At 48.5% G+C, this 24,164-nt stretch overlaps 1 protein-coding gene across 2 annotated transcripts; it reads left to right on the top strand.

The window, feature by feature from the left end:
* The first annotated feature begins 2,894 nt into the window (after window positions 1-2,894).
* SCAMP5 (secretory carrier membrane protein 5) lies at window positions 2,895-24,007 on the top strand. 2 transcript variants are annotated; one of them, XM_019983986.2, is made up of 7 exons: window positions 2,895-2,971; window positions 15,559-15,613; window positions 16,365-16,493; window positions 18,942-19,098; window positions 20,160-20,261; window positions 20,685-20,802; window positions 21,060-24,007. In XM_019983986.2, exons 2-7 carry the CDS (start codon window positions 15,607-15,609, stop codon window positions 21,252-21,254), a joined length of 708 nt encoding a protein of 235 aa, XP_019839545.1. In that variant the 5' UTR covers window positions 2,895-2,971; window positions 15,559-15,606; the 3' UTR covers window positions 21,255-24,007. The 2 variants fall into 2 exon arrangements, with proteins under 2 accessions (XP_019839545.1, XP_070631476.1); XM_070775375.1 differs by lacking the exon at window positions 2,895-2,971 and adding an exon at window positions 3,567-3,835.
* The last annotated feature ends 157 nt before the right edge of the window (window positions 24,008-24,164 follow it).

The following is a 24,164-nucleotide window of genomic DNA, read 5'->3' as shown; positions in this document are numbered from 1 at the left end:
AATATACAGCCTTGATGTACTCCTTTTCCTATTTGGAACCAGTCTGTTGTTCCATGTCCAGTTCTAAGTGTTGCTTCCTGACCTGCATACAGATTTCTCAAGAGGCAGGTCAGTTGATCTGCTATTCCCATCTCTTTCAGAATTTTCCAGTTTGTTGTGATCCACACAGTCAAATGCTTTAACATAGTCAATAAAGCAGAAATAGATGTTTTTCTGAAACTCTCTTGCTCTTTTGATGATCCAACAGATGTTGGCAATTTGATCTCTGGTTCCTCTGCCTTTTCTAAATCTAGCTTGAACATCTGGAAGTTCACTGTTCATGTGCTGTTGAAGCCTAGCTTGGAGAATTTTGAGCATTACTTTACTAGCATGTGAGATGAGTGCAATTGTGCAGTAGTTTGAGCATTCTTTGGCATTGCTTTTCTTTGGGATTAGAATTAAAACTGACCTTTTCCAGTCCTGTGGCCACTGCTGAGTTTTCCATATTTTCTGGCATATTGAGTGCAGCACTTTCACAGCATCATCTTTCAGGATTTGAAATAGCTCAACTGGAATTCCATCACCTCCACTAGCTTTGTTCGTAGTGATGCTTCCTAAGTTTGTTTAAATGATTGTAATTCATGAAACACTGTTTCCTTCTATTTATCCAGATTCTGAAGGTACAATCTACTGGGACAAAGATGGGCTTCTGATTTTGGACCTGGGGACTTTTCCTGCCTCAGTTTTTAGCCAAATAAGAGATCCTTCTAATTCTCTTGATTGGGGAAAGGTCATTTATGGCTATCAGATAGGAACCCAAATAATTCTCCTGTAGGATCCACATGTGGAGAAGGTGATGGCACCCCACTCCAGTACTCTTGCCTGGAAAATCCTATGGATGAAGGAGCCTGGTGGGCTGCAGTCCATGGGGTCTTGAAGAGTCGGACACGACTGAGCGAGTTCACTTTCACTTTTCACTTTCATGCATTGGAGAAGGAAATGGCAACCCACTCCAGTGTTCTTGCCTGGAGAATCCCAGGGACGGGGGAGCCTGGTGGGCTGCTGTCTGTGGGGTCGCACAGAGTTGGACACGACTGAAGCGACTTAGCAGCAGCAGCAGCAGCAGGATCCACATGCATCATGAGATATCTCCTGTAAATTCCACATGGATCCCAAACATCTCCACTGTAGATTTCAGCTCAACCTCAGACCCCTCTCCTGGAGGTTCATGTGAACCCATATATATTTCCTAAGGCCCACATGGACTCCCAACATCTCCTCTGTAGGAGCCACGCTTGATAACCTCCTCAGGGTCACATTCATCATTTCATTGGGTCCTCTCATAACTCTGTAAATCAGTTAAAGCTTGTCTTATGGCAAGATAGAGGGCAGTGATTATGAGAGTGAACCAGGGACAGGATCAAAAGCAGAATCTTCTTGTCTTGCTCTGTAGCCCATGACTCCTCTGTCCTGCATAGATCATGCTTCCTGCTCAAGACTCCATAGCCTCTGAAGCTCCCTCCCTTTTCTTGCCTCTCCTGCACTAACTCCTGTCTGCCTTTCTTCACTCCCACTCCTTTTCTAACCCAGCTGTGGGAGTGAGGCTCCACTCCCAGCAGGCTGAGACCATACAATGGGCCCTTATTCTGGGCAAAGAATCCCCACAGTGTCTCCCACCCACTGAGGCCCCCTTCTAGGCCCAGGATGGTGTGGGTGGAGGGCACCATGAAGGGCAGGAGCTATTTATTGGCTGGTGGGATAGAGGGTGGTCCTGATTGTAGATATCCCACAAGAGGTTTACATATGAAAACATCACTCACAATGAAAGCCTGTCTGTCTTTTACTCCCAGCCTCATCTCTCCAAGTGGGTCTCTGGCAACTCTCATTGATTCTGGGCTTTAAAACATTTACCCTAGTCTCTACTCACTTTCAGTGTTCATCTCTGCATATCAGCCTCTTTTTTTTTAAATATGTATTTTAAATATTTATTTATTTGGCTGTACCAGGTCTTAGTCTCAGCATGGGGGATCTAGTTACCTAACCAGGGATCAAGCCCGGGCCCCCTGCATTGGGAGAACAGAGTCTTAACCACTGGACCACCAGGGAAACCCATAGTCTCTTTCTTATTTTCTCTCTCTCCCTTTCTCTTTTTCACTCTTTCTTTTTCTGTTTTTTCTTTATAAGCCTCTCCCTTTCTATTCTTCTATGTAGCTTGTCTGTTTCTTATTTCTTTCTCACTTCATCATGCTCTCTTCTTCATCTTTCCTTGTCTTTTTTTCTCTCCAAATCTTAATCTCTCCATGACTCTGTTCTTCGTGTTACTATGACTTTATGTTCATGGCTCTGCTCTCTTGTCTTTCTATGTCTGGTTTTTTGGATTTGTGTTTCCTTGTCTATGTCTCATTTCTGACTCTTTATATTTCATCTCTAATTTTCCATCCTCTATCCCCTCTCTGTCACTTTGGCCCTGTAGATCCGAAGGACTTTCATCAGTCTCCTGCTTATGAAGCTCCCTCTCCCTCTTCCTTTCTGGTACACCCAGAGGCTCCTGGAACTGGCATGGGAGGTTATTCTCCCAGTTTACAGATTTGGAAGCCGAGGCTCTGATTGTTGGTACCAGACTCCCATTTCTGGATCTCTTCCTCGACGTTCTCGACTTGCTCCTGTCCGCGTAGTGCCTGCCCACAACCTGATCCGGCCCAGAGTCCGGAACTTAGCACCTCGGACAGCTCCCGCAAGGTGAAGGGGCGGCCAGGCCTTTCTTCTCGCGAGTGCAGAAGCCGCGGCCCAGTGAAAGCTCGGGAATCTCGCGAGAACAGCTGCTGCAGGCCGAGGTGGCGCGGGCGCGCGAGGAAGTGGCCCGAGGCGCGCGCGTGCGCGAGCGCGCGCGCACCCCGCCTCCAGCCCCGGAGCGGCTCGCAGCCGGCTCCGAGCCGCATCGCTGGGTGCAGCGCAGCGCGGTGGCCTTTCTGCAGCCGAACGACAGCGGCGGGTGAGTCCCGGGTCCAAGGGCCCAGAGAAGGGCCTTGCAGGGAGGTTGGGCGCAGGTGGAGAGAGGGTCACCCGATCTCCAGCTTTGTACCTGCTACACTTCACCTTTGGATGCAGGGGGTAGGTCGAGCTGGAGAGGTGGAGAGTCGAGGTGACCTTCCCTGTTAGGGCGGGGGAAGAATGCTTTAGGTGCCCCAAGCCTCCACCAGCCCTCACCATCCCCATTCCCGGCTCCCGCAAAGGGAACCCGGGTCTTGGATGACGTCAGACCCCTGGATTCTGGAACCTGGAACCCAAGGCCCACCTGGCGTTCCCAGCAAACAGTCCTCCTCCTGGGGCCCTCCTCCTGGCGCACGCGGCCGGGGAGGGGGGCGCCTGGAGGCGGGGTGACTGTGGCCTCTTTAGGGGTCCTTCTTGACAAGAGGCGCCTGCAGGAGGAGCAGTTGTGTTCCCCAGCCCCCACCTAACCGAGGCAGCGGGCCTTTGGACCACTGGTCTGAGCCACCTCCGGTTTTCGGGATGGGTGCACTGGTTTGAGCCTGGGGTCCAACGGGGCTTCAGGGTGGTATGTGGAGGGCCCAGATGGAGCTCATTGTAACGCTGACAGGATTCGGTCACGAGGATGGGGGGAGATACTTGGAAACCCATCTCGGTCCCTGCCTCTGGAGGCCCCCAATCTAGAGGTTAGGGGAAGCAAGTAGAGTCTTGGACAGAGAATTTGCCATTTCAGGCAATTCAAACCCGTAATGCCCCAAGTCCAGGATGAGGGGTTTAGGGAGGGCCAGGCAGACTTTCCTGTGGACACCAGGAGCACAAGGAGAAAGGGAGACAAGAGCCAGTGAACAAGAGCCTGCTCTTGGAAGAGGTGAGATTTGGATGAGAAGAGAGGTAACGGAGGGCACTTCCAGAAATGGCCTGGACTAAGGCTCAGAGCGGGGAACCAAGCATAGCTGTTGGGAAGCCTGGCCTGTGAGCCCAGCCTTGTGACTGATCCCCATGGGGTGGGGAAGTCTGGAAAATTTTGTAGCCTATGCCCCACCTGTTCTGTCTTCAAGGGGCAGGACTCTGAAAGAGGGGAATGGTTCTTGCAGGGAGATTTTGTTTGGGGCTGCACAGATCTTGCTAGTTGAGATTTGATCTGGGTTTGGTGAGCCTGAGTTGCTGAGAGAGGACTAACTGGTCACTGGGCCACAGAAAGAGGGTCTTCTTAGGTCTAGCAAAGCCATGGAGAGTTAGCACGATCCTGGGAGAGGAGCTCTGGATAGGGGCCCTGGGCTCTGTTCCTTTTTTAACTTTTTCTCTGGCTGGCTGGCCACCTTTGAACAAATTGATTCCCCTCTCTGGGCATCTCTTTGCCAGCACGTTTCTCTTGGGATGAAATAATAGGACTAAGTACTGACCTCCCTTGAGGAAGCTGCGTGTTCTAGTTTAGAGCTTCCCTCTCAGTTTTTCTCCCTCTTCCTTTTCTCCCTTCTCCCTCTGCCTTCCTCTTCCTGTCCCTGCCCCCATCCCCTGAGCTGTTCCTCTGCAGGCTGCACTTCTGTTCTTGCTGACAGCCTGGAGTTTCTGAGGTTTGCTGGAGGAAGTGAGGTACAGCAGGGCTCATGAAACTGTGGGGTTAGCCTGATTGTGGGGAGGGTGTCTGTTGCTCCACTCCCACCCCTGGGCTTGGGAGGGCTACAGGAAGCTGAAGTCACAAGAATGGAAGGTTCCAAGCTCCTTTGCTCTGTGTCCACATCTTAAGCAAGAATGTGATTGACTTGTTCTCTGTGCTCTGTTCTGTGCTGAGTCCCTTCTGGAAGCCCCATCCATGATGGAACCAGAAAAAGACTGGATGAGAATGAGTGAGCATTCGTTGCCCAATAACTGGTTCAGAATATAAATAGTGGGATGCACAGCAGGGATGTCTAGAAGGGCTTCCAAAAGAGGTGGGATATGAGAAAAACGGTAGGACTGAGAGGAATTGGCAGGGCTCTGGTTTAGGGTCACTGGAAGCAGATGGATGGCTCGATATGATCGGCATGAAGCTGGAAAGCGGGTCAGTGTGTGGACGAGAAGCAGAAGGTGGTGGGTGGGAGCTTTGTAGCTGATTGACACAAGGCCTTGACTGCCAGGCACAAGATCAGTAGGGGCTACTGGAGAGTCATCACAGGACAGTGATAGCCATGCCAAAAGAGTAGTGTTTTCTGAGAAAGATTCAAACCCTGATGCTGGGAAAGATTAAGGGCAGGAGAAGGGGGCAACAGAGGATGAGATGGTTGGATGGCATCACCGACACAGTAGACATGAGTTTGAGTGAACTCCAGGAGATAGTGAAGGACAGGGAAGCCTGGAGTGCTGTAGTCCATGTGGTCACAAGGAGTCAGACACAACTTAGTGACTCAACAACTGGAGAGTCATCACAGGACAGTGTGAGCAATGCCAGGAGAGTAGTGTTTTCTGAGAAAGAGTCTTGGTTCTGGGACATCAGGGCTGGGGATATGGGATTGGGTGTGGGGTAAGGAGACCAGAGGTAGAGCCAGAGGGGGAAACTTCCATCTTAGCAGATAAGCTCTGGGTGGGCAGGAAGAAAATGACCATTTCTATGCCAAGCATGGGGCTCATGCTGGTGAGTAGGGAGCCCTGGAACAAACCACAGGTCTCTGTCCTGATCTGAGGCCAGACTTGACTCCCTTCTTTTTGGCATGGACCTCACTCTTTTTACTGTGGGACCTTCTGTCCCCTCAACTTCACAGTTAGAAATGGAATAAATTATAGTTTGTCTTTTGAACAAAATTCAGTTAGTATTTGCTATCTTACTGATAACTAAGGAAGTGTTCCCTTAGGCCTGCATCTTTAGGGGGATATGTAGCACTCCCAGTGTCTCCCAACATTATGAAAGACTCTCAGTTGAGGAATGACTTGCTATTTCTCTCCTTTTGCAGTTTAGGAGCTTTGGTTCGCAGAGGCCGGTCATTGCTGTTCCCCTCTCGCCCTGCCCAAGTATAAAGGCTAATCCCTGACAGAAGAGCAGAGGATCCTGGAACCTTCCATTCTTGTGACCTCAGCCTTCTGTAGCCCTCCCATGCCTAAATTCTTTCTGGGCTAACAGTCTACAAACAAGGCAGTCTTGCCCTGTGCTCTGGCCCTGAGCGCTGGCTTTCCCACCATCAGTACTTTGCTACACTGACTTCTCTGTAACACCTTTGGGAGGCAGCCTGGGACCAGATGGGGGTCAGGTTGGAGCCAGGGTTCCAGCCTCCTCCCTTGAGGCTTCTACAATCTAGCTGTTGCCCACTCTCCCTCCGCCTCTCTTCTTTGTTTTCCTGGAGGACGTTAGTGTTGGACTGCAGTCTCCCATTCCACATCCCATTGTCTCATGCGAGGTGATGCCTCCTTCAGCTGCTCCTTCTGCCGGCTACACCTAGTCTGGTCATCGCTGGCATGTGGCCACCTCTGAAACCTTCAACCCCAGTATTGTTCTCTGACCACAGTCCAATTTCTGCTTTACCTGCCTTGGGACCTCTAGGAGACCTCAAGTTCTCTGACACTTCCATTTTCTCTATCTCACGAGCATGGCACCTACCATGTCCTTCCTGGACTTCATGGTCCTGGATTTTAACCAGCTCTTGCCCTCAGGGACCATGTCATTGGCCCGTGTGTCCCACCCCAGAGCAGACCACCCCCCCTCAATTCCTCCCAGTTCTGGACTCTACACTAAGAATGTGGAAAACTTCTGGTGGCCGTCACATACCAGGATAGTCTCGTTTTGCTTCCATGGAGGGTCTCCAGCCTCAGCTGTCCCTTCATCACTTCTCGGGACCATCATCACTTTCCTCTTCCCATCAGCTGTCCATCCTATTCCATGGGAAGAGAAGTCCAAACTTGGACCATTATCCCAAAGCCTCTTTACTCATGTAGAGGGTTAGTTGAGTGGTGTAAGTGGAAGTTGGAACCATACCTGTGTTTCTCTACTTCTTGAATCCTAGGGCTCCTAGTCTAATACACCCACTCTGTGCTATGGATGCCGGCCCTTCCTGTCTCCTGAGATATCGGTGTCTGTCAGCTGTTTCCCCCTCTACTGTATCTTTAGTATCTCCGCTCTTTTTCCTTAACAATACTGTCTGCCCTGCTTATTAATGTGCTCAAGTCTCCTATCTGGAAAAACCCATCTAACTATATGTCTTCCTCTAACTGCTGTTGCTTTAAACCTATGACTTTGTGCATAGTGATATAGATATAGAAAAGTGATGTAAGATGTTGTAGACGTTTTAGAAAATAAAGATAAAAGAAAGACAATAATATAATCTCACTGTCAAGAGATGGCTATTAATCCTTTAATGCATGGTATTTCATTCTTGACACTAATATTCCCTGTGTTATATTAAAGTCTCAGCTGAGTTTTAAAAAAAATTAGTCTGCTAGACGTATCCCTCTTCCTCTCCTCATATTCCCTCATTTCTTGGCAACTGCCCTCTGCTCCACCACTCCCTGAAGCTGTGACCTTCTAATTTCCCGAATCAGCCCATGTCACAACTGACTGCTCCGTGGCCATGGACATTGTTGACATTAATGACTGGTTGACCAGTCATTAAAAAGGTTGAAATAACCTGTGTTCATTGATGTGAAACATTTTCATGGGATATTGTTGAGTGGTTATAAACTAGCATGTATAAAATGACCTCATTTTTGTCATATATGCTTGTGTGTGTGTGTGTGTTCAATTGTGTCCAACTCTTTGCGACCTCGTGAGCTGTAGCCCACCAGGCTCCTCTGTCCATGGGATTTGACAGGCAAGAATACTAGAGTGGGTTGCCATTTCCTTCTCCACATATATGCTTATGTATACATAAAAACCAGAAACCTAAAGGTCAGACTGTTAAAGGGGTGACCTCTGAGAAGGTGGATTTTGGAAGAACCTGTGTTTTCTCCTTTATGGACTTTGATTTGTTTTAACTTGCAGATATTTTTATGTATGTTGCTAAAAAGCAACATAATTTCACTTTATTAAAAAAAACTTTGAGGTTATATTTTTTTAAAAGAAGAATAGAGTCCTTCAGTCTCTCCCAAGACTCAGGATAAAGCTCAAATTCTGCTCATGGCCTTTAAGGCCAGGATGACCGGCCCCTCCCATCTCTTGGCCCTATTTTTGCCTTTTTTTCACTCCTTCCACTTTAGGCTTTATCTGTGCTCTGCTTTCTGTTTCTTGAACTTGCCATGCCATAGTTCTGACCTTCCCTTTGCACATGTTTTTCTGGTTCTTTCTTTTCCTGGCCAACTCTTATTTATCCTTCAGGATTCAGCTCTGCTATCACCTCCTCTGTGAAGCCCTCCCTGGCTCCTCCAGGATGGACCAGGGAGGTGCTCCTCTGGGTTCTCACAGCTTTGTGTACTTGCTCTTGTGGAGCACTTCTCGGACTGTGTTATAATTGCCCACTGACTTAGTTACATCCTCTACTCTTACCTCCTCCCTTTCGACTCAAACTTCCCTCCCATATTGCAGAGAAGATTGAAGCAGATATATGGGACTCCCACTGTCCTTTCCAAGACCTCAGACCTCCCCCATTTGCTTGCATCATGTTTTTCTCCCCATCTCCTTGCACTGGACCCCATGCTTCTCCCTGTTTCAAGGGCTTGCTCCGTTAATTAAGTTCTGTCTCTGTTGTAATTGCAACTCTTCCCTGGAACTTTCACATCTCGAGCTTATTAACATCCTAAACAGACAACCTTGAGCCATAGTCTCTCCTTGAACTACTTGTCTTACCCAGGTATTACCCTATTTCTGTTTTCTAACAAGGCAGGCTTCTTCAAATTGTTGTCTATACCTGCTCTCAGCTTACATGTTCAACTACTAATGTATAGTTTGGCTGCTACCACCCCCAACCCCTCAGCCCAGCTCCTACCACCTCCAGAGTAGTTCTTGCTGGGGTCACAGGTGACTTGCTGCTGCTGAGCGAACTGAACATTTTTCAGTCCAGGCCTTTTGATGCTGGACCTCTCAGTGGCATCTGTCACATTTGTCCACTCTCTACTCCTGGCTTTGGAGACTTCACACTCTCCTGGTTTTCCTCCTGCCTCATCAACTGCTCCTGCTCATTCTTTGCCAGCTTTTCTGCTTGACTTTTCTTTTCATTTATTTTTTTTTAAACAGGTAATACATTTACACGATTCATAATTCAAAAAGATGTCCTGAATTTCATCAGTTCTAAAATAAACACTTTGATATTTCTGAAAACATTTTAATGTCTGTATCTTTGAAATTTTGGCATCTTATCATTATAAATTGGTGGGTTTTATTTTCTTTCTTTTGGTAAATAATATAATGATCTAAAAGTTGATGGTGTCTTGGATTTGATGGTATAAAGATTCATAGTAAATGGGATTTCCCTGGCCGTCCAGTGGTTAAGACACCGTGCTTCCACTGCAGGGGGCACAGGTTTGATCCCTGGTCTGGAAGATCCTGCATGCCTCATGGTGTGGCCAAAAATAGAAGAAAAAAAAAAAAAAAACAGATACATAGTAAAAATTATTCCTCCTGTCTACTCCCATGTCTATGCAGTTCCTCTGTCCCCCAGGAACCACAATTATTTTTTATTGATGTCCTACTAGAGATTCTTGATTCTTTGTGTATATATAGCCAAATACAACTATATATTTTTTCCCTGACTTAAAATATTTATCTATTTTTATGAAGTGTAATTGACATATATTACTTTCAGGTGTACAGCATAATGATATTTGTATATATTGTGAAATGATTGCCATAAATTCTAACCAGTGGACCTCCAGGAAATTTCCTGACATTTTTTGCAGAACGATTTGAAAATAAGTAGCAGACAAGACATAATATTTCTAAATACTTCAGCATGTGTCTTCTAAGAACCAAAGTATTATTGTATGTAACCACAGCACCTAAGAAATTTAACACTTACTTGCCTGGAAAATCCCATGGATGGAGGAGCCTGGTGGGCTGCAGTCCATGGGGTCGCTAAGAGTCAGACACGACTGAGTGACTTCACTTTCATTTTTCACTTTCATCCATTGGAGAAGGAAATGGCAACCCACTCCAGTGTTCTTGCCTGGAGAATCCCAGAGACGGGGGAGCCTGGTGGGCTGCCGTCTGTGGGGTCGCACAGAGTCGGACACGACTGAAGCGACTTAGCAGTAGCAGCAGCAACAGTAATATCTTCTATTCAGTCTGTATTCAAATTTCTCTACTCATCCTAAAAATGTCCTTTATAGCTATGATTTAAAAATCCAGGACCACTCATTGCACTTGGTTGCAATCTCCTGCAAGTCTCCTCTCTGAGTCCCTCTACCAATTTCTATCTTTCATGACATTAACATTTATCTGGGAGAATTTCCCACAATCTGGACATGTCAGATTCTTTTTTATAATAATTATTTTCAGATTAAACATTTTGGCAGTAATACTACATAGGTGATGTTGTGTTCTTCTATGAGTCATGTCAGGAAGCACATAATGTCCTATTGTCCCATAATCAGGCAAGTTTGAGAAGTTTGGTCACTTGGCCTGCCAGATCCTTTCATTACAGAAGTAACTTTTCTCTCTTGTGATTAATAAATAACGTGGTGGTGGTGGTGGTGGGGGGGTGACACTCAGACTGTGTGTTTCCCCTCTTCCCCAGCCATCTTTCACCCAGCGGTTTAAGCAGCTGTTGATGATCCCTGCCTGTGTCAGTTCTACGTAGGCGTTACAAAATGATGATTTAAAAAATTACATCATTCCTTCTGTCTTAGAACTTTTCCTGCCCATCTCCCTTTCTTTTGTGTGTTATAGTGAACTTTCACATTCTTTTCTTTCAGTGTGTTATCATCCCTAACTCATATTATTCATATTTTTCCTCCAGCTTTTTATCTTGAAAACTTTAAAGTTGAAAGAATAAAACAGGGACACTCATGTAACTTTGCTGAGATTCACCAGTTGTTAACATTTGCTACATTGCTTTGATTCTGTCTATATCTATTCATTATTCCTTATTTTTTGAACTATTTGAAGATTCAGATATCACAACACTTTACCCCTAAGCACTGGAGCACATATTTCCTAAGAAAAAGGACATTTTCCTGCATAACCTCAAGAACACTATCACACCCAAGAAATGTGATATAGACCCAAATATTACTATCTAGAGTCTCTATTCAAGTTTCTTGATATCCCATTGTTTCCCCCTTGAACCAGAATCCAATCAAGGTTTACACTTAGTTTTTGTTGCCATATAGCTTTAGATTCCATTAGGTTAGAGAATCCCTTATCTTTTTTTTTTTTTTTTAATCTTTTAGGATGTTGGCATTAAAAATTTTTATTTATTTGTTTATGGTTGTGCTGGGTGTTCTTTGCTGCGTGCAGACCTTCTCTGGTTGAGCGGAGTGGAGGCTGCTCTTTGTTGTACTGCTCCTCTCTGTGTTCCTCTTTGTCTTCTCCTGTTGCCGTGCACAGGCTCTAGGCGCACGGGTTTCAGTGGTTGTGGTGCCTGGGCTTAGTTACCCCACAGCCTGTGGGATCTTCCCAGACCAGGGAACCATGTCCCATGCATTGGCAAAGGGATTCTTAACCACAGGATCACCAGGGATGTCCCAGATGTTGGCATTTTTTAATGTCCTGGCCAGTTTAGTTTATAGAATGCTCCACAACTTGGATTTGACTGCTTGTTTCTTTTGACTAGATTCAAGCTAAATATTTGGGGGCAGGAATACTACATAGGTGATGCTGTGCCCCTCCTGGTATATCACACTGGGAAGCCATAATGTCTGTCCCATTATTGGTGAGTTTGAGTTTGATCACCTGGTGAAGATGGCGTCTGCCAACTTTCTTCACAGTAAAAGTGCCTGTTCTCCTTTGTAATTAATAAGTCATCTTTGAGACTCTGCGACTGTCTTCTTCCCCAACAATCTTTCACCTAGTGAAAGACTTAGCAGCTATTGCGGATCCTTGTGTGAATCAGCTGTGACATTCATGATTGCAAAATTAGAAGATTTTCTAATTCTGTTACTCCTACATTTATAGCTAGCATTCTTCTGCAAAGAAGAGCTTGCTTTCTTCCTCCTTCATTTAAAAAATGAGTGTCACTTTGGATTATTTTTTAAACTCAACATGTTATATTACTGTCATTATTTTTGATGCTCTGAATTCTCCCAAATTTGGCTGATTGGTAGCCCCTTCAAATTGGTGTCCTTTTGACATGTACTAATTAGTTGAATTCCTGCTTATTTCTGGCACCACAAGATGTTCTAGGCTGATGTTGTATTTCTTTGTCCTGGCTTGGGACCAACCACATATTTTTAAAGACATGAGTTCATATCGATGCCTCCAATTCAAATCCAGCATCACAAGACTCTTTCTTATCTTCCCATATTCCATATTCTGTCTCCGTATCTAACAGTGAGAACCCAGGTTCCAACAACACAAACACATTCTCTCATGTGTTCTCTGCTACGGTCGGTACATACGAAAAGTTTCAGTCGCCACACTAACACCAACAGTAAACCTGCTAAGATTTTAGATTTCTTTCTAGTTGTTTTTGCTGTTGAGATAGATCCTTTTAAGTGAACACAGAGTACTGAGATCAAGCCACTTGGCCAGTTCCTTTTCCTGTGTGATTGTGTTATCAGTTTGCTGTACAGATAGCTTAATTTGTTTTTGTTTATTTCAATTTTAGTGGTTCTCTCCAATATATATATATTTTGGCTATATCGCCCAGAATGCAGGACCTTAGTTCCCTGTCCTGGGTTCCAGCTGAACCTGGGACCTCAGCAGTGGAAGCTCAGAGTCTTAACTACTGGGCCACCAGGAAAATCCCTGTGTTTATTTCAATATTAGACTTTCATTTCTTTCGGGTGTAAGTTTTTGAATACGTAAGACATTGTATGTAAAAAAATCTGTAAAAATCTTTACGCTGAGAAATCTCACTACTCATCCTAGCCCTTCCATCATCTGGATGACCATTTCATTCGTTTCTTATTTATTCTTTCTGTATTTCTCTTGCAGAAACAAACTTATAAATGCATGTTCTTGTTTCTCCTTCTTTTATATAAAAAGTAGCATTCTAATTACAATACTTTGTACTCTGCTTTTTATTTTTTTTTGGCCACTTCTTGTGGCTCCTGGCGTCTGTTTCTCAGCATCTTAGTTTCCTGACCAGGGGTTAAACCCATCCCCCCTGCAGCAGAAGCGCCAAGTCCTAACCCCTGGGCTGCCAGAGAATCCCCTGCTTTTTCTACTTAACTGTATATACTGGAAATGATTCCATAGAAGTTCAGAGATACCATCTTCTTCTTTTTTACAGCTACATGTTACTCTATTGAATGATATACAAAGTTTATTCGAACAGTTGCTTCCAACATTTTGCTACTGTAAAATAGCATCATCCTGAAAACATGTATTTGTTGTTTCTTATTTGTGGGTAAATAACTAGAGTAGGATTCTGGGGACAAAAGCAAAAAATACTTTTATTCTCCTCTCCCCTGCTTTATTTTTTTTCAACATGAAAGGTAGCCTAAACTATTCTATGCATTGCATTTTTTCAACTGCTTGTAATTGTGGAGCTCTCCATATCAGTATTTTTAGAAATAACGGTGGCTGCATGCTCAGCCACTCAGTCATGTCCAACTCTTTGCGACCCCATGGACTGCAGCATGCTAAGCTCTGCTGTCCATGGAATTTTCCTTGTAAGAATACTGGAATGGGCTGCCATTTCCTCCTCAGGGTAGAAACAGCCAGTACCATTTATTTAACCAGTCTGCTGTTGATAGACATGTCAATTGTTTCCAATCTTTTGGTATTACAATGTTACAGTTAATGCAGCAGCGTAAAAGAACCGTCTCACGCTTGTCTTTGTCATGCCTGTCTTCTCCATTTGTGGTAGATGTTGTTAGGTTTTTACATCTGTGTTTGATTTCATATCGCAAAGGGACCACAAAAGAGTATGATGGCCTAATCTTCAATAGAGCCAGAGGGATTTGACTGGAACTCTAGGAAGGTTTGTTTTTCTTTTAAAGCAAACTCGTAATTGAAGTATAACAGGTAGAAGAGTGCACACATTGTAATCGTATGCTTGAGGGATTTTCACAAAATCAACACCTCTGTGTCAGCAACACCCAGGTCCAGGAACCGACCACGACCAGCACTCCTGATGCTTGTGTTCCCTTTACCCTCCTGACTTCTAACACCATAGATTCGCTTCGCCTGATTTAAACGTTATAGAAATCTCTGCCCACTTTGTTTTTTCTTTTTACTGTTTCTATTTATCTATTTATTTGGCTGCGCATGAGGATCTACAGTCTTCCTTGCAGTCTGTGGCATCTTTTAGAGAGAACTCTTAGTTGCGGCATGTGAGATCTAGTTCCTTGACCAGGGATCGAACCCAGACACCCTGCATTGGGAGCGTGGAGTCTTAGCCACTGGGACCACCAGGGAAGTCCCTCTGCCCAAATTTTGATGCTGCATTGCCTTAGTGCTTGGCCATAGACCATTTTCTGTTTTTCAGTATATCTGTATTTATCTATCAAAGTTACTGTTCTGGTAAAATGCTCTCATTTGCTTCCTTAACCTTCACTCACCAACCATTACCTGATGTCTATCTCAGCACAGGCCTCCTGCTAAGCTTGTGACCCAGATATTCCCAAAGCCTACAAGGCTTTGTCTTGTCTGGAGGTTCTCACGGCACCTCAGACTCTGTATGTTCACGATGAAGCTTCTCTTCTTCCCTGGAGCCCTGCGCCTCTTCTCATGACGGGGCTCTCAGTAAACAGCCCACCGTTTGCTCAGTGGTTTAAGCTGGCAGAGAGTCTTCATGAGGGCCTCCCTCCCCCCACACCCCAGAGCCACCTTGGAGCCCCTTCTAATTGGCCTCCTAAGTGCCTCAAGAATCCCACCCTGCCCACCTCCATTCCTGCTCCCTCTCCACGTACTCTCTGCTGTGGCCACAATGGCTTTCTTTCCCTTATTCAGAAGCATGAAGCTCTTTCCTACATCAGGATCTGTGCAAGCTTTCCCCACTGCGCAAGAGGCTGCCCTGCCTCAGGCAACTCCTCTGTATTCTTCAGGTCTCCCCTTACGGCTTTCCTGACTCCCCAGACCAGATCACCTAATATATGCTGTGCATGTTTTCATAGCCATCCTTCTCTTTTATACTGTTCACGGCCGAGGTTATTGACTGTTTGATGCCAACAGCAGGGACCACTTCATGCTGTCTCCCCAGTGCCTGGCAGGTTATAAATGCTCAAGAAGTGAATGAATGACTCGAGACAAAGGCAGGGGGAGGGGAGCCCAGCCTGTGACTGGGGCCAGGGCTCTGCCGTGTTCAAGGTCAAGAATAGAATTTCCTCAAGCTTTCTCTGTCACTTGACTTGCACCTGCTTGAGGTGGCCTCCCAGGTTCCTTTGCCACCCTCTCCTTGGATTTTCTGAAAATAGATTTTATGCCTGGAGGTCAAGGGCAGGAGTCCTTGGAAGGGTAGAGCTGGTGGAATGGTGGTTCTGTAAGACGGGTCCTGCTCCGAGGAGTTTCCAGCCCAGCTGGGGCTGAAAGAAGTACTTGGCTGGGTGAGCCATGATCCTCAACCTTCGCTGACTCTTCTTTCCTTCCAGTTCGAGACAAAGAAGCGTGGACAGGCCGCTGGGCCAGCGGGTGCCATCATGTCAGGTAAGGGGAGGGTGGATCCACATGGGTAGGACAGGACAGTGACATAGGGTGGGTGGCCCTTTTCCTGGGCCGTTTATACCCCATAGTTTTTGAAGATCAGATTCTTTCGGTCCTCTTGCCCCTGGGTTTCCCCTGGTCCCCCACCGAGACTTATCTATCAAAGACCCTCACTGTCTAGATGTCTGTCAGACCTCTGAACCTGGCGACCAGAGATAGCCCATCCTGACTCCCTGGCCCTCCTGTCCATCTGACCGATGAGTGACATGGAGAGCTCAGTCCCCATCCTTTCTGTCACCATTACTCTCTAATACTCTGAGACCTTTTCCTTCTGGTTTCTGGGTTGTCTGGTTTCTAAAGGCTCAGAACTGGAGAGACTGTAGGGTCTATCTAGTTTGACCCCCATCCCACTGGGTAAACGGAGGTCTGGAGAGAGGGGTGATGACTGATTCTTGGAGTGGAGGCTGGAACCCACATCTCCAGACTCACCATCCTGCTGCTTCTCCCCAGAACTACCCTTGACCCGGTGTCCATGCCTGATGGACGGTGTTTACTGTTTTTATTCTTCTGACAGTGGTGCTGCCTCAGGGCCACTCTGGAGACCTGAGGCAGCAGGAGAGCTGGTGGGGATGGTGAAGTGGCCTGTGGCCACAGGGGCCAAGAGGGCCGCCCAGGCCAGGGGGAGAGCGATCATATCAGGTCACTGGGGAGGGGAGTATTCAGGGCGAAACTGTGGAATGTGCCTCACCCGCAGAGAAAGTGAACAACTTCCCACCACTGCCCAAATTCATCCCGCTAAAGCCATGTTTCTACCAAGACTTTGAGGCTGACATCCCTCCTCAGCATCTCAGCATGACCAAGCGCCTCTACTACCTCTGGATGCGTGAGTGCTGTGGGGTAGGGGTGTTACAGAGCTGGGGAGCGGGGGAGCGGGTGCTGGCGGGTGCTGGGCACGGGGATGGGGTGCCCCCAGGCCTGGGTCCTTCAGCCTCACCTGCAGCATCTGTCCCTGCCTGACTCCTGCAGGCTTCTCTCCTGGGCCAACTCCCCAGCTAGGCCTCAGTTTCCCTCACTTCCCATCTAGCCTCTCCTCATGCCCCTGTCACAGAGCAGCCGGGTGCGTGTGAGGGGTCTCTGCCTGCATTGCAGTTCATTTATCTTCTCATGGGAGTGGTTTTCCAGGGAACCTCTGGTGATTACCTCAGGTGTCTGGATTTGGAGAGGACTCCTCCCCTCAAAGCCTCATTTTTCTTGCTTTCGCTGGAAGATTGCTCCAAAAGAATGTTCAGTTGGGATATAGTGACCAGGCTGGGCTGGTCACTCGACTTCCCAAGAGGCAGCTTCCTCATTTGTAGGAAAATGGGTACTGGCTCAGTGATCGCCGTGCCTCCATGTGGGTCTGTGTTAAGAGCTCGAGTTCTCATGTTCTAAGGTTTTGAGGTTGAGTTAAAGGCTCCAGTTTCTGATGGCCTGTGATGTTAGAATAATTACGAAAAGGGTACTAGATCAGATGAGCTGGAGAGAGATGGGACTGTGAAGAGAGATGTAAACCAACAGAAAAACAGGGTGAAAAAAAAAACTAAAACTGAAAACAAAACAAAATAAAAACAGGTTAATGAGTGTTCTATGTAAAGAGCAAATAAAATCAGTGAGAACACCATGATTCCAGGAAATCTGGTGGTAATAAATAGGGATGAGGAAACACAGCTGAAACTCACAGAAAGAAATGCTTACCCTCATTGTGAGGGGCCCTGAGAGGGGTGTACCTCTCATGTGACAGTATTGTCAGGCCAGACTTGGGGAGCGGTGGCCCTAGGCTCTGGGAACTCTGCCCCTGAGAAGATCTCATCCAGAAGCTGGATTTAAGGGCTATAAATATCTTCCTAAGTCCTTACTAGGTGCTGGCCAGATGCTTTGTTCCCAAGGAAATGTATATAACCCTTGAGATGCTTAAAGAGTTCTATTCAAAAGCCAAGCCCATAGATGCCTGGCTGTTTGGGGCCAAGATTAAGCCTGCCTTCCTTTGTTTATTCAGCAAGTGTTTTTTTTTTTTTTTTTAATTTATTTTATTTTTGGCTGTGCTGGATCTTCGCTGTGGCGTGAGGGGTCTGCGGCATGTGGGGGCTTTTTTTCCCCAGTTGGGGTGTAAGGGCTTCTCGTTGTGGAGCATGGGCTCTAGAGAGCATGGGCTCAGTAGTTGCCCTATGGCACGTGGGATCTTAGTTTCCTGGCCAGGAATTGAACCTCCGTCCCTTGCGTTGGAAGGTGGAGTCTTAACCACTGGACCACCAGGGGAGTCCTTGTTCAGCAAGTCTTTGTGGAGCCTTAAAGGGACTTGGGCTAACAACATTGGAGGAAGGGAGCAAGTACCCTTATGTCCAATGAGCTGGGTGTGTGTTAGTGCAAGCATCAGATGAGGAGACTTGAGGTCCCTACTGGCTGTAACTCAGGGATACAGTGATTCAGAGGTTCAGTTATAGAGTATGTAAGCATGGAAGAGAAGGAGCCTGGGTCTCACTCTTGGGGAACCTCTAGTTTGGTTGATGGGCTGGGATTTGTCCTTTGGGAAACATGAGAGCACCCAAGTTGTTAGGAGGTCAGAGGGATGGGAGGTGAATAAGACTGCAGCAGTGAAAGAAGACTTCTTGGAGGAGGTGGTGTAATAGGATTAAAGAAAGACTGAGATCCCAGCCACTGCTGCCTGCCCTATATAAGTGTGGGGCAGATGGTATGACGACGTAAAGAGACGTTTCCTTTTCCTTTCCCCTTTTCATGCCCTACCTTGCAAGAGAAGATGGAAGATGGGTTTCCTGTGCCATGGGCTTGGTGATTGCTGTGGGTCTGGGAAGGCCAGGGGCTGAGGCTATACTTATAAGAAGAGCATTTCTCCCAGGTTGAGGCTTTGGGACTCTTCAACAGGACTTGCTAGGCTGAGACTCTGAGTTCCTGATCGGGGGGGACTCTTTGTTCTCTGTAGTTCTCAGATCCCCAGGAACGGGGGTGTGTGTGGGGGGCTGGTCTGAGCTCCCAGTTATCTTTCTTACAGTCTATACCCTCTGTGTGTGTGTGTTATGTGTGCATCTTATGTATCTCTGTGTGTGTATTGGCTGCTGTGACTTGTGGGTGCGCACCTGTGTAAATGTGGTTTGCATGTGTGTTTGTGTATGTCTCTATCTTTCTGGGCTTGGGCTGTCTGCCTGTGTCTGATTGTGGGTCTGTGCTGAGTTATGGGTATGTCTGTGTGTGGTGCTTGTGTGTTCTGCGTGGGCCTTGGTGTCTGTGCGTGTCTGCTGTCCGTCTGGTGTCTGTGTACATGCTCCTGGGTCTGCAGTGAATAGCGTCACGCTGGCCGTGAACCTGGTGGGCTGTCTCGCGTGGCTGATCGGAGGCGGGGGAGCCACCAACTTTGGCCTCGCCTTTCTCTGGCTCATCCTCTTCACACCCTGCTCCTACGTCTGCTGGTTTCGGCCCATTTACAAGGCCTTCAAGTAAGTGACGGGTGCTGAACCCAGCTCCTAACCCTGTATCTTTGTCCATCTCCCCTGTCTCTTCTCTACATATTTTTCTCTGTTTTTTTTTTTTTGCTGTCCCCCAAGCTCACTTTCCCTTTATCCTCAGCTCAGACTGCCAGGTAGGATTTAGGCTTCCTGGGAACTCTAGGCCGGAGTGAGAGGGCTGGGAGTCCGAGCCTTCCTCTTAGGTCCTTCCTTCTTCACTCTACCCTTGGGTGGGACAACATAGAGACCAGACTTGTTCTTGTTTTCCCTTCCCCAGGCAACTAGCTGCATGACAAATTTTGCCAGTGGGGCTATCTGTCTTGGTTTAGCTGCCCATGCCGGTACCCATGGGGCTGGCTAGTTTGGTGCCAACTAGACCATCTACCCACATGCCAGTGGGACAAGCCATCCATGTGCCACTGACACTGTTTTTGTGCTAACGAGGGCATCCAACTCTGTGCCAAAGGGACTACCCATCCATGTATCAGTAGGGCTAACTCTCTTAGTGCCAGTGGGTGTCTGCCTTGTGTCAAGTGGGATTTTCAATCTTTGTGCCAATGGATTATCCCTCTCAGTGCCAATTGGGCCTCTAATATTAATGTTTGCCAATTGGATCCATCCGTTTATGTGCCAGTTAGGTTATAATCTTGGTGCCAGTCATGTGTCCATTATTGTGCCAACAGCACTTTCTATCTTGTGGGGCCCTCCCCTCATGTACCCCTGGAGCTTGATGTCTTGGAGCCAGTAGGGTTGTCCAACCCTTTGACATGGGCTGTTTATTCCTGCCACAACAGACCCATCTATTTCTGTGCCAGCCATCCATGTACCAGTGAGTGGTCCATTCATGAGGCGATCTCTCCCTGTGCAGTGTGGTACACACAGGTCCAACACATGGAAACTTACAAAGATCCATGGGTGAATGGCGTCCCATTTTGACCCCTTAACTAAGATCCACTGAGTACTCACTTACACTTGGAAGGACTTGGAAGTCTCGAAGGCAGGGAAGCCGTGTCCCTCCACCCAGGTGACAGGAGATGTCTCCTCTGTTGCAGGACTGACAGCTCCTTTAGCTTCATGGCATTCTTCTTCACCTTCATGGCCCAGCTGGTCATTAGCATCATCCAGGCCGTGGGCATCCCAGGCTGGGGTGTCTGGTAAGAGACCAGGGTGTCTGGGACTGACCCAGGGCTAGCTGGGCGGCAACTGGGGTGTGTCCTTTGCTTACTTCTGTGGGCTAAGCTGCCTGGCCTGTGGGAACACCATGAGTTATTGGAAGTGTGAAGGGATTCAGGATAACTTAGTAGATACAGCATAGCATCAGAGGAGAATAAGGCAGTGGTTTTTAGGGGTGATGAGGGATATCAAGCATCATGAGATAACCCAAGAGAAGGAAGCCTTATGCTCTGAGAAGCTTGTTTCCTGAGCCAAGGGTTCTTCCTAAAGCACTGACACAGGCCCTGTCCATCCATTGATATGGTCTCTCTCTGTGGCAATGAGAAGGTCCCTTACTCTAGTGGGGCGGCTCCTGGGTGCCCGTCACTGTGCCAGGCAGCCCCACAGCTGGCCTGTCTCTGCAGCGGCTGGATCGCCACCATCTCCTTCTTCGGGACGAACATTGGCTCAGCAGTGGTGATGCTCATCCCCACCGTCCTGTTCACGGTCATGGCCGTCTTTTCCTTCATTGCCCTCAGCATGGTATGTGGCCGCCTCTGGAGCTACAGGGTGGTGTTGGGAGGGACCGTGATCTGTAACGACCCTTCTTCCAAGTTACAGAAAGACCCAGTGGTCTTCCCAGGGACTCACTCTGGGATGGCTTGACGGACTTTGCTCCCAGGGTACGGGTGGGAGCGGGGACTGGCTTTTATGGTGACTTACCTCTGGCTCCCACGTCTTTTCTGGACGGGCTGCCTCTTCCCCTTGATTAACCCTTCCTTGTGCTCCTCCCCCTACAGGTCCATAAATTCTACCGGGGCAGCGGGGGGAGTTTCAGCAAAGCTCAGGAGGAGTGGACCACGGGAGCATGGAAGAACCCGCACGTGCAGCAGGCGGCCCAGAATGCAGCCATGGGGGCAGCACAGGGCGCCATGAATCAGCCGCAGACTCAGTATTCTGCCACCCCCAACTACACATACTCCAATGAGATGTGAACCAGCCAACCGACCGGGAGCTGGCTGGGGGCCGGTGGGGTGGGGGCTCAAACCACAGGGTCTGTTGTGGTGACCAAGCAGGGTTCCCCCTTCCCTTTTTCTCCTCCCCCACTTTGTACAAAGAATCAGAGTTATATATATATATACGTATATGTGCCCCCCTCCCCCACACCCTCTGGACTCTGCTCCCAGCACCCTGAGCGCTGTGGGCTGCACTTGGAGCTGTCCCGTGCGGCGGTAGTAGTGTCTGTGTCCCCTTGTGAATAGTGTGCAGTGGAGGTCTCTGTTGTTGTGGTGCTAGATGTACGTTTAGAACTAAACCAGCCCTCCACCCTCCCATCAGGCTGCTCCGTCTGACCTCGGCCCTGGGACCCCTCATGGGGCAGGGGAGGCATAGCAGAGAGCCTGGCCCCCTCCCAAGGTTATGAGCTGAAACTGTTTCCAGTTTTGGTCTTCCAGGGAAGCAGCAGTATTTAGCACTCCTGGGAATGTTGGTGGGGAGGGTGGAGACCTGCAGGGAATCTTCCCTTGCTCCTTTGGATCTGGGTCTTTGCCCTCCCCTCCCACCTCCCACAATCTCCTCCTCCATTTCTCTCTTCCTGCTGTCTCTCTTCCCGCTTCCTGTGGTCTCTTGGCCTCCCCAGGGCTCCTTTCCTCCCCATGTGGCGTTTCTTTGTCTTCCTCCAGGCTGAGGGTCCCACTTGTATCTGCTCCTGAGACTGAAGCCCATTCTCAGATCCAGGAAGCAGACAGAGGACGGGGAGCTGAGCCTGAGCCCTGATGTGGGAGGGCACACAGCCAGAGATGTGGAGACCTCCTGGGTACCTGACCCACAGGGGATGGAAATGTAAGGCAGGGTCCTTTCTTCCCTGCCTTGCCTTCTCCTCCTTTACTTCCCAGAGCCCCCTCGAGCCCCTCTGCCTGTGTCCCTCCCTACACTCGCAGCTGCTGTGGCCTGATTCTCCTGCCCTACCCCTACTGTGTGCTAGGTGATGTCTGCCATCTACAGGGGCAGATTGCACTGCCTTTCCTGAAGGGCTGGGTGGTGTCTGGGCAGTTTTCAGGTGTAAAGGTGCAGCTGTGTGCTTGCTAAGTCGCTTCAGTCATGTCCGACTCTTTGCGACCTTATGGACTGTAGCCCACCAGGCTCCTCTGTCCATGGGATTCTCCAGGCAAGAATACTGGAGCGGGTAGCCATTTCCTCCTCCAGGGGATCTTCCTGACTCAGGTCTCCTGCGTTGGCAGGGGGTTCTTTACCACTAGCACCACCTGGCAAGCCCAAGGTGCAGCTGGAACAAAGGATCTATAAATAATTACTGGTCTCCGAGCGATGTCTGACTGACTCAAGCCCACTGGGCAGGTGCTGGGTGTCTCTGAATGACCACTGGATTCCTGGGAGCAATAGCTGTTCTGTTTGGGTCTGATGGAAGGGATAGGCTCAGAGGACTGGTCCTGGAGGGATGAGTCTTCTCAGAAGAGAAGGTAGGCAGGACCAACTGAGAGGGGATCATGCATCCCCCCTGACCCACCCCCCCAGCTTGCTCTTGGGCATAGGGCGGTTCTGGGCACTTGAACTCAAGGTCTAGGAAGAAGCACAGGCCCAACCCTGTGTGCAAGCACAATAGCTGGAATGTGGTTTCAGGTTAGGTGGGGTGGGAGGGGAGGTTCTCTGGCTCCTGTTTTTTATCATATTGAGATTACTTGCTCCCCTCTGTCTACTGGACTTGATTCTTGGCCCTTCCTCACCCCCATTAGAACCCCCTTTCCTTCCCAGGACAGTGATAGAGGCCTGTGGGCCTGTTGTGTCCCAGGCATTGTGAGAATGTTGTTGGTAGAGGTCCTGGCTCTCTTGGAGGCCTGAAGAGGAGTGGGTTCTTAGCCATGGAGCAGCTGCCCATTTCTCACTCATCGCCCCCACCTCCCACCTGGGCAGTTTGGCTTGAAAAACCAAACTCCACCTGGCCACTCTGAGTGGCTCCAGCTTAGAACCCAGCACCTGGATTTCCAAGTGCCATCTGAGCTTTGAGCTCCAGGTACTTTATTTTCCTATAAGGGGAACCAGGGCCTCTGGGAGTTATCTTCCTGATGGCCCCTTAGGCTTGGGCCAGAGTGTGATTGACTCTCTTCTCTACCACTTTCTCTCTGGAAAGCAGTTGTCACAGCCCCTAGTACTCGAAAAGAGACCCTAGGTCTAGGTTCTTCCCTTCCCTCTCTCCCCGCCCAGACCTCTGGCCCCCTTCCTCTTCCTCTTTGGTAGCTCCGGGAGGCCTGTGGTCTCGCTGCCAGCACAGCGTCCTTGACCTGCTGGATGCTCCCTCCCGTCAGCTTCCTGTCCTACCCGCCTTTGCTCTTTTCTGGCTCAGACCTGGATGGCCATGCCCTGGCTCTGCCCTTGGAAGACCTGCTATACCCGCACGTGGCCCAGGTTGTCCAGGCCCTGGGATGCTGCATCTCCAGGCATCTATGCACTTTCCTGGGGAGGGAACTGAACTAGAAGTGGGGGCTGGGCACAGGTTCATCTCTGCTGGATGGTCTGGCTTGAGGGTGGGGTGCAGGAAGGCTGAGGTCAGTTCTGCGAATCCTCAGGTCTTTGGCCAGTAACCTGCTTTTGTACTCTGCTGGTGCCCACTGCCCCTCCTTGTTTCTGGGAAACACAGACCATTCTCCAACTGGCAGCTGACCTGCCTGAGCCGACCTGTCTGTCTGTGGTAACTGAGTGAACCATAATAAAGAGGAACGTTTGGCCCTCTGTGCCCTGCTGTGTCACGTGTCTTCATGAGGGCCTGTGTACAGGAGCCGCACCGTGGGCTGTGGGGCATGGAAGTAGGGTGGGCCCAGCGGGCCTGTCGCCTGTCGTTCCCAGAGGTCAAAAGTCACCCACTTCTGTGTAGTTCTTTCTCTGAGGCAGCC

Source organism: Bos indicus, chromosome 21, assembly GCF_029378745.1.
Source record: "Bos indicus isolate NIAB-ARS_2022 breed Sahiwal x Tharparkar chromosome 21, NIAB-ARS_B.indTharparkar_mat_pri_1.0, whole genome shotgun sequence".
NCBI classification, from domain to species: Eukaryota; Metazoa; Chordata; class Mammalia; order Artiodactyla; family Bovidae; genus Bos; species Bos indicus.
This window is presented reverse-complemented; position numbering and strand designations above follow the sequence as displayed.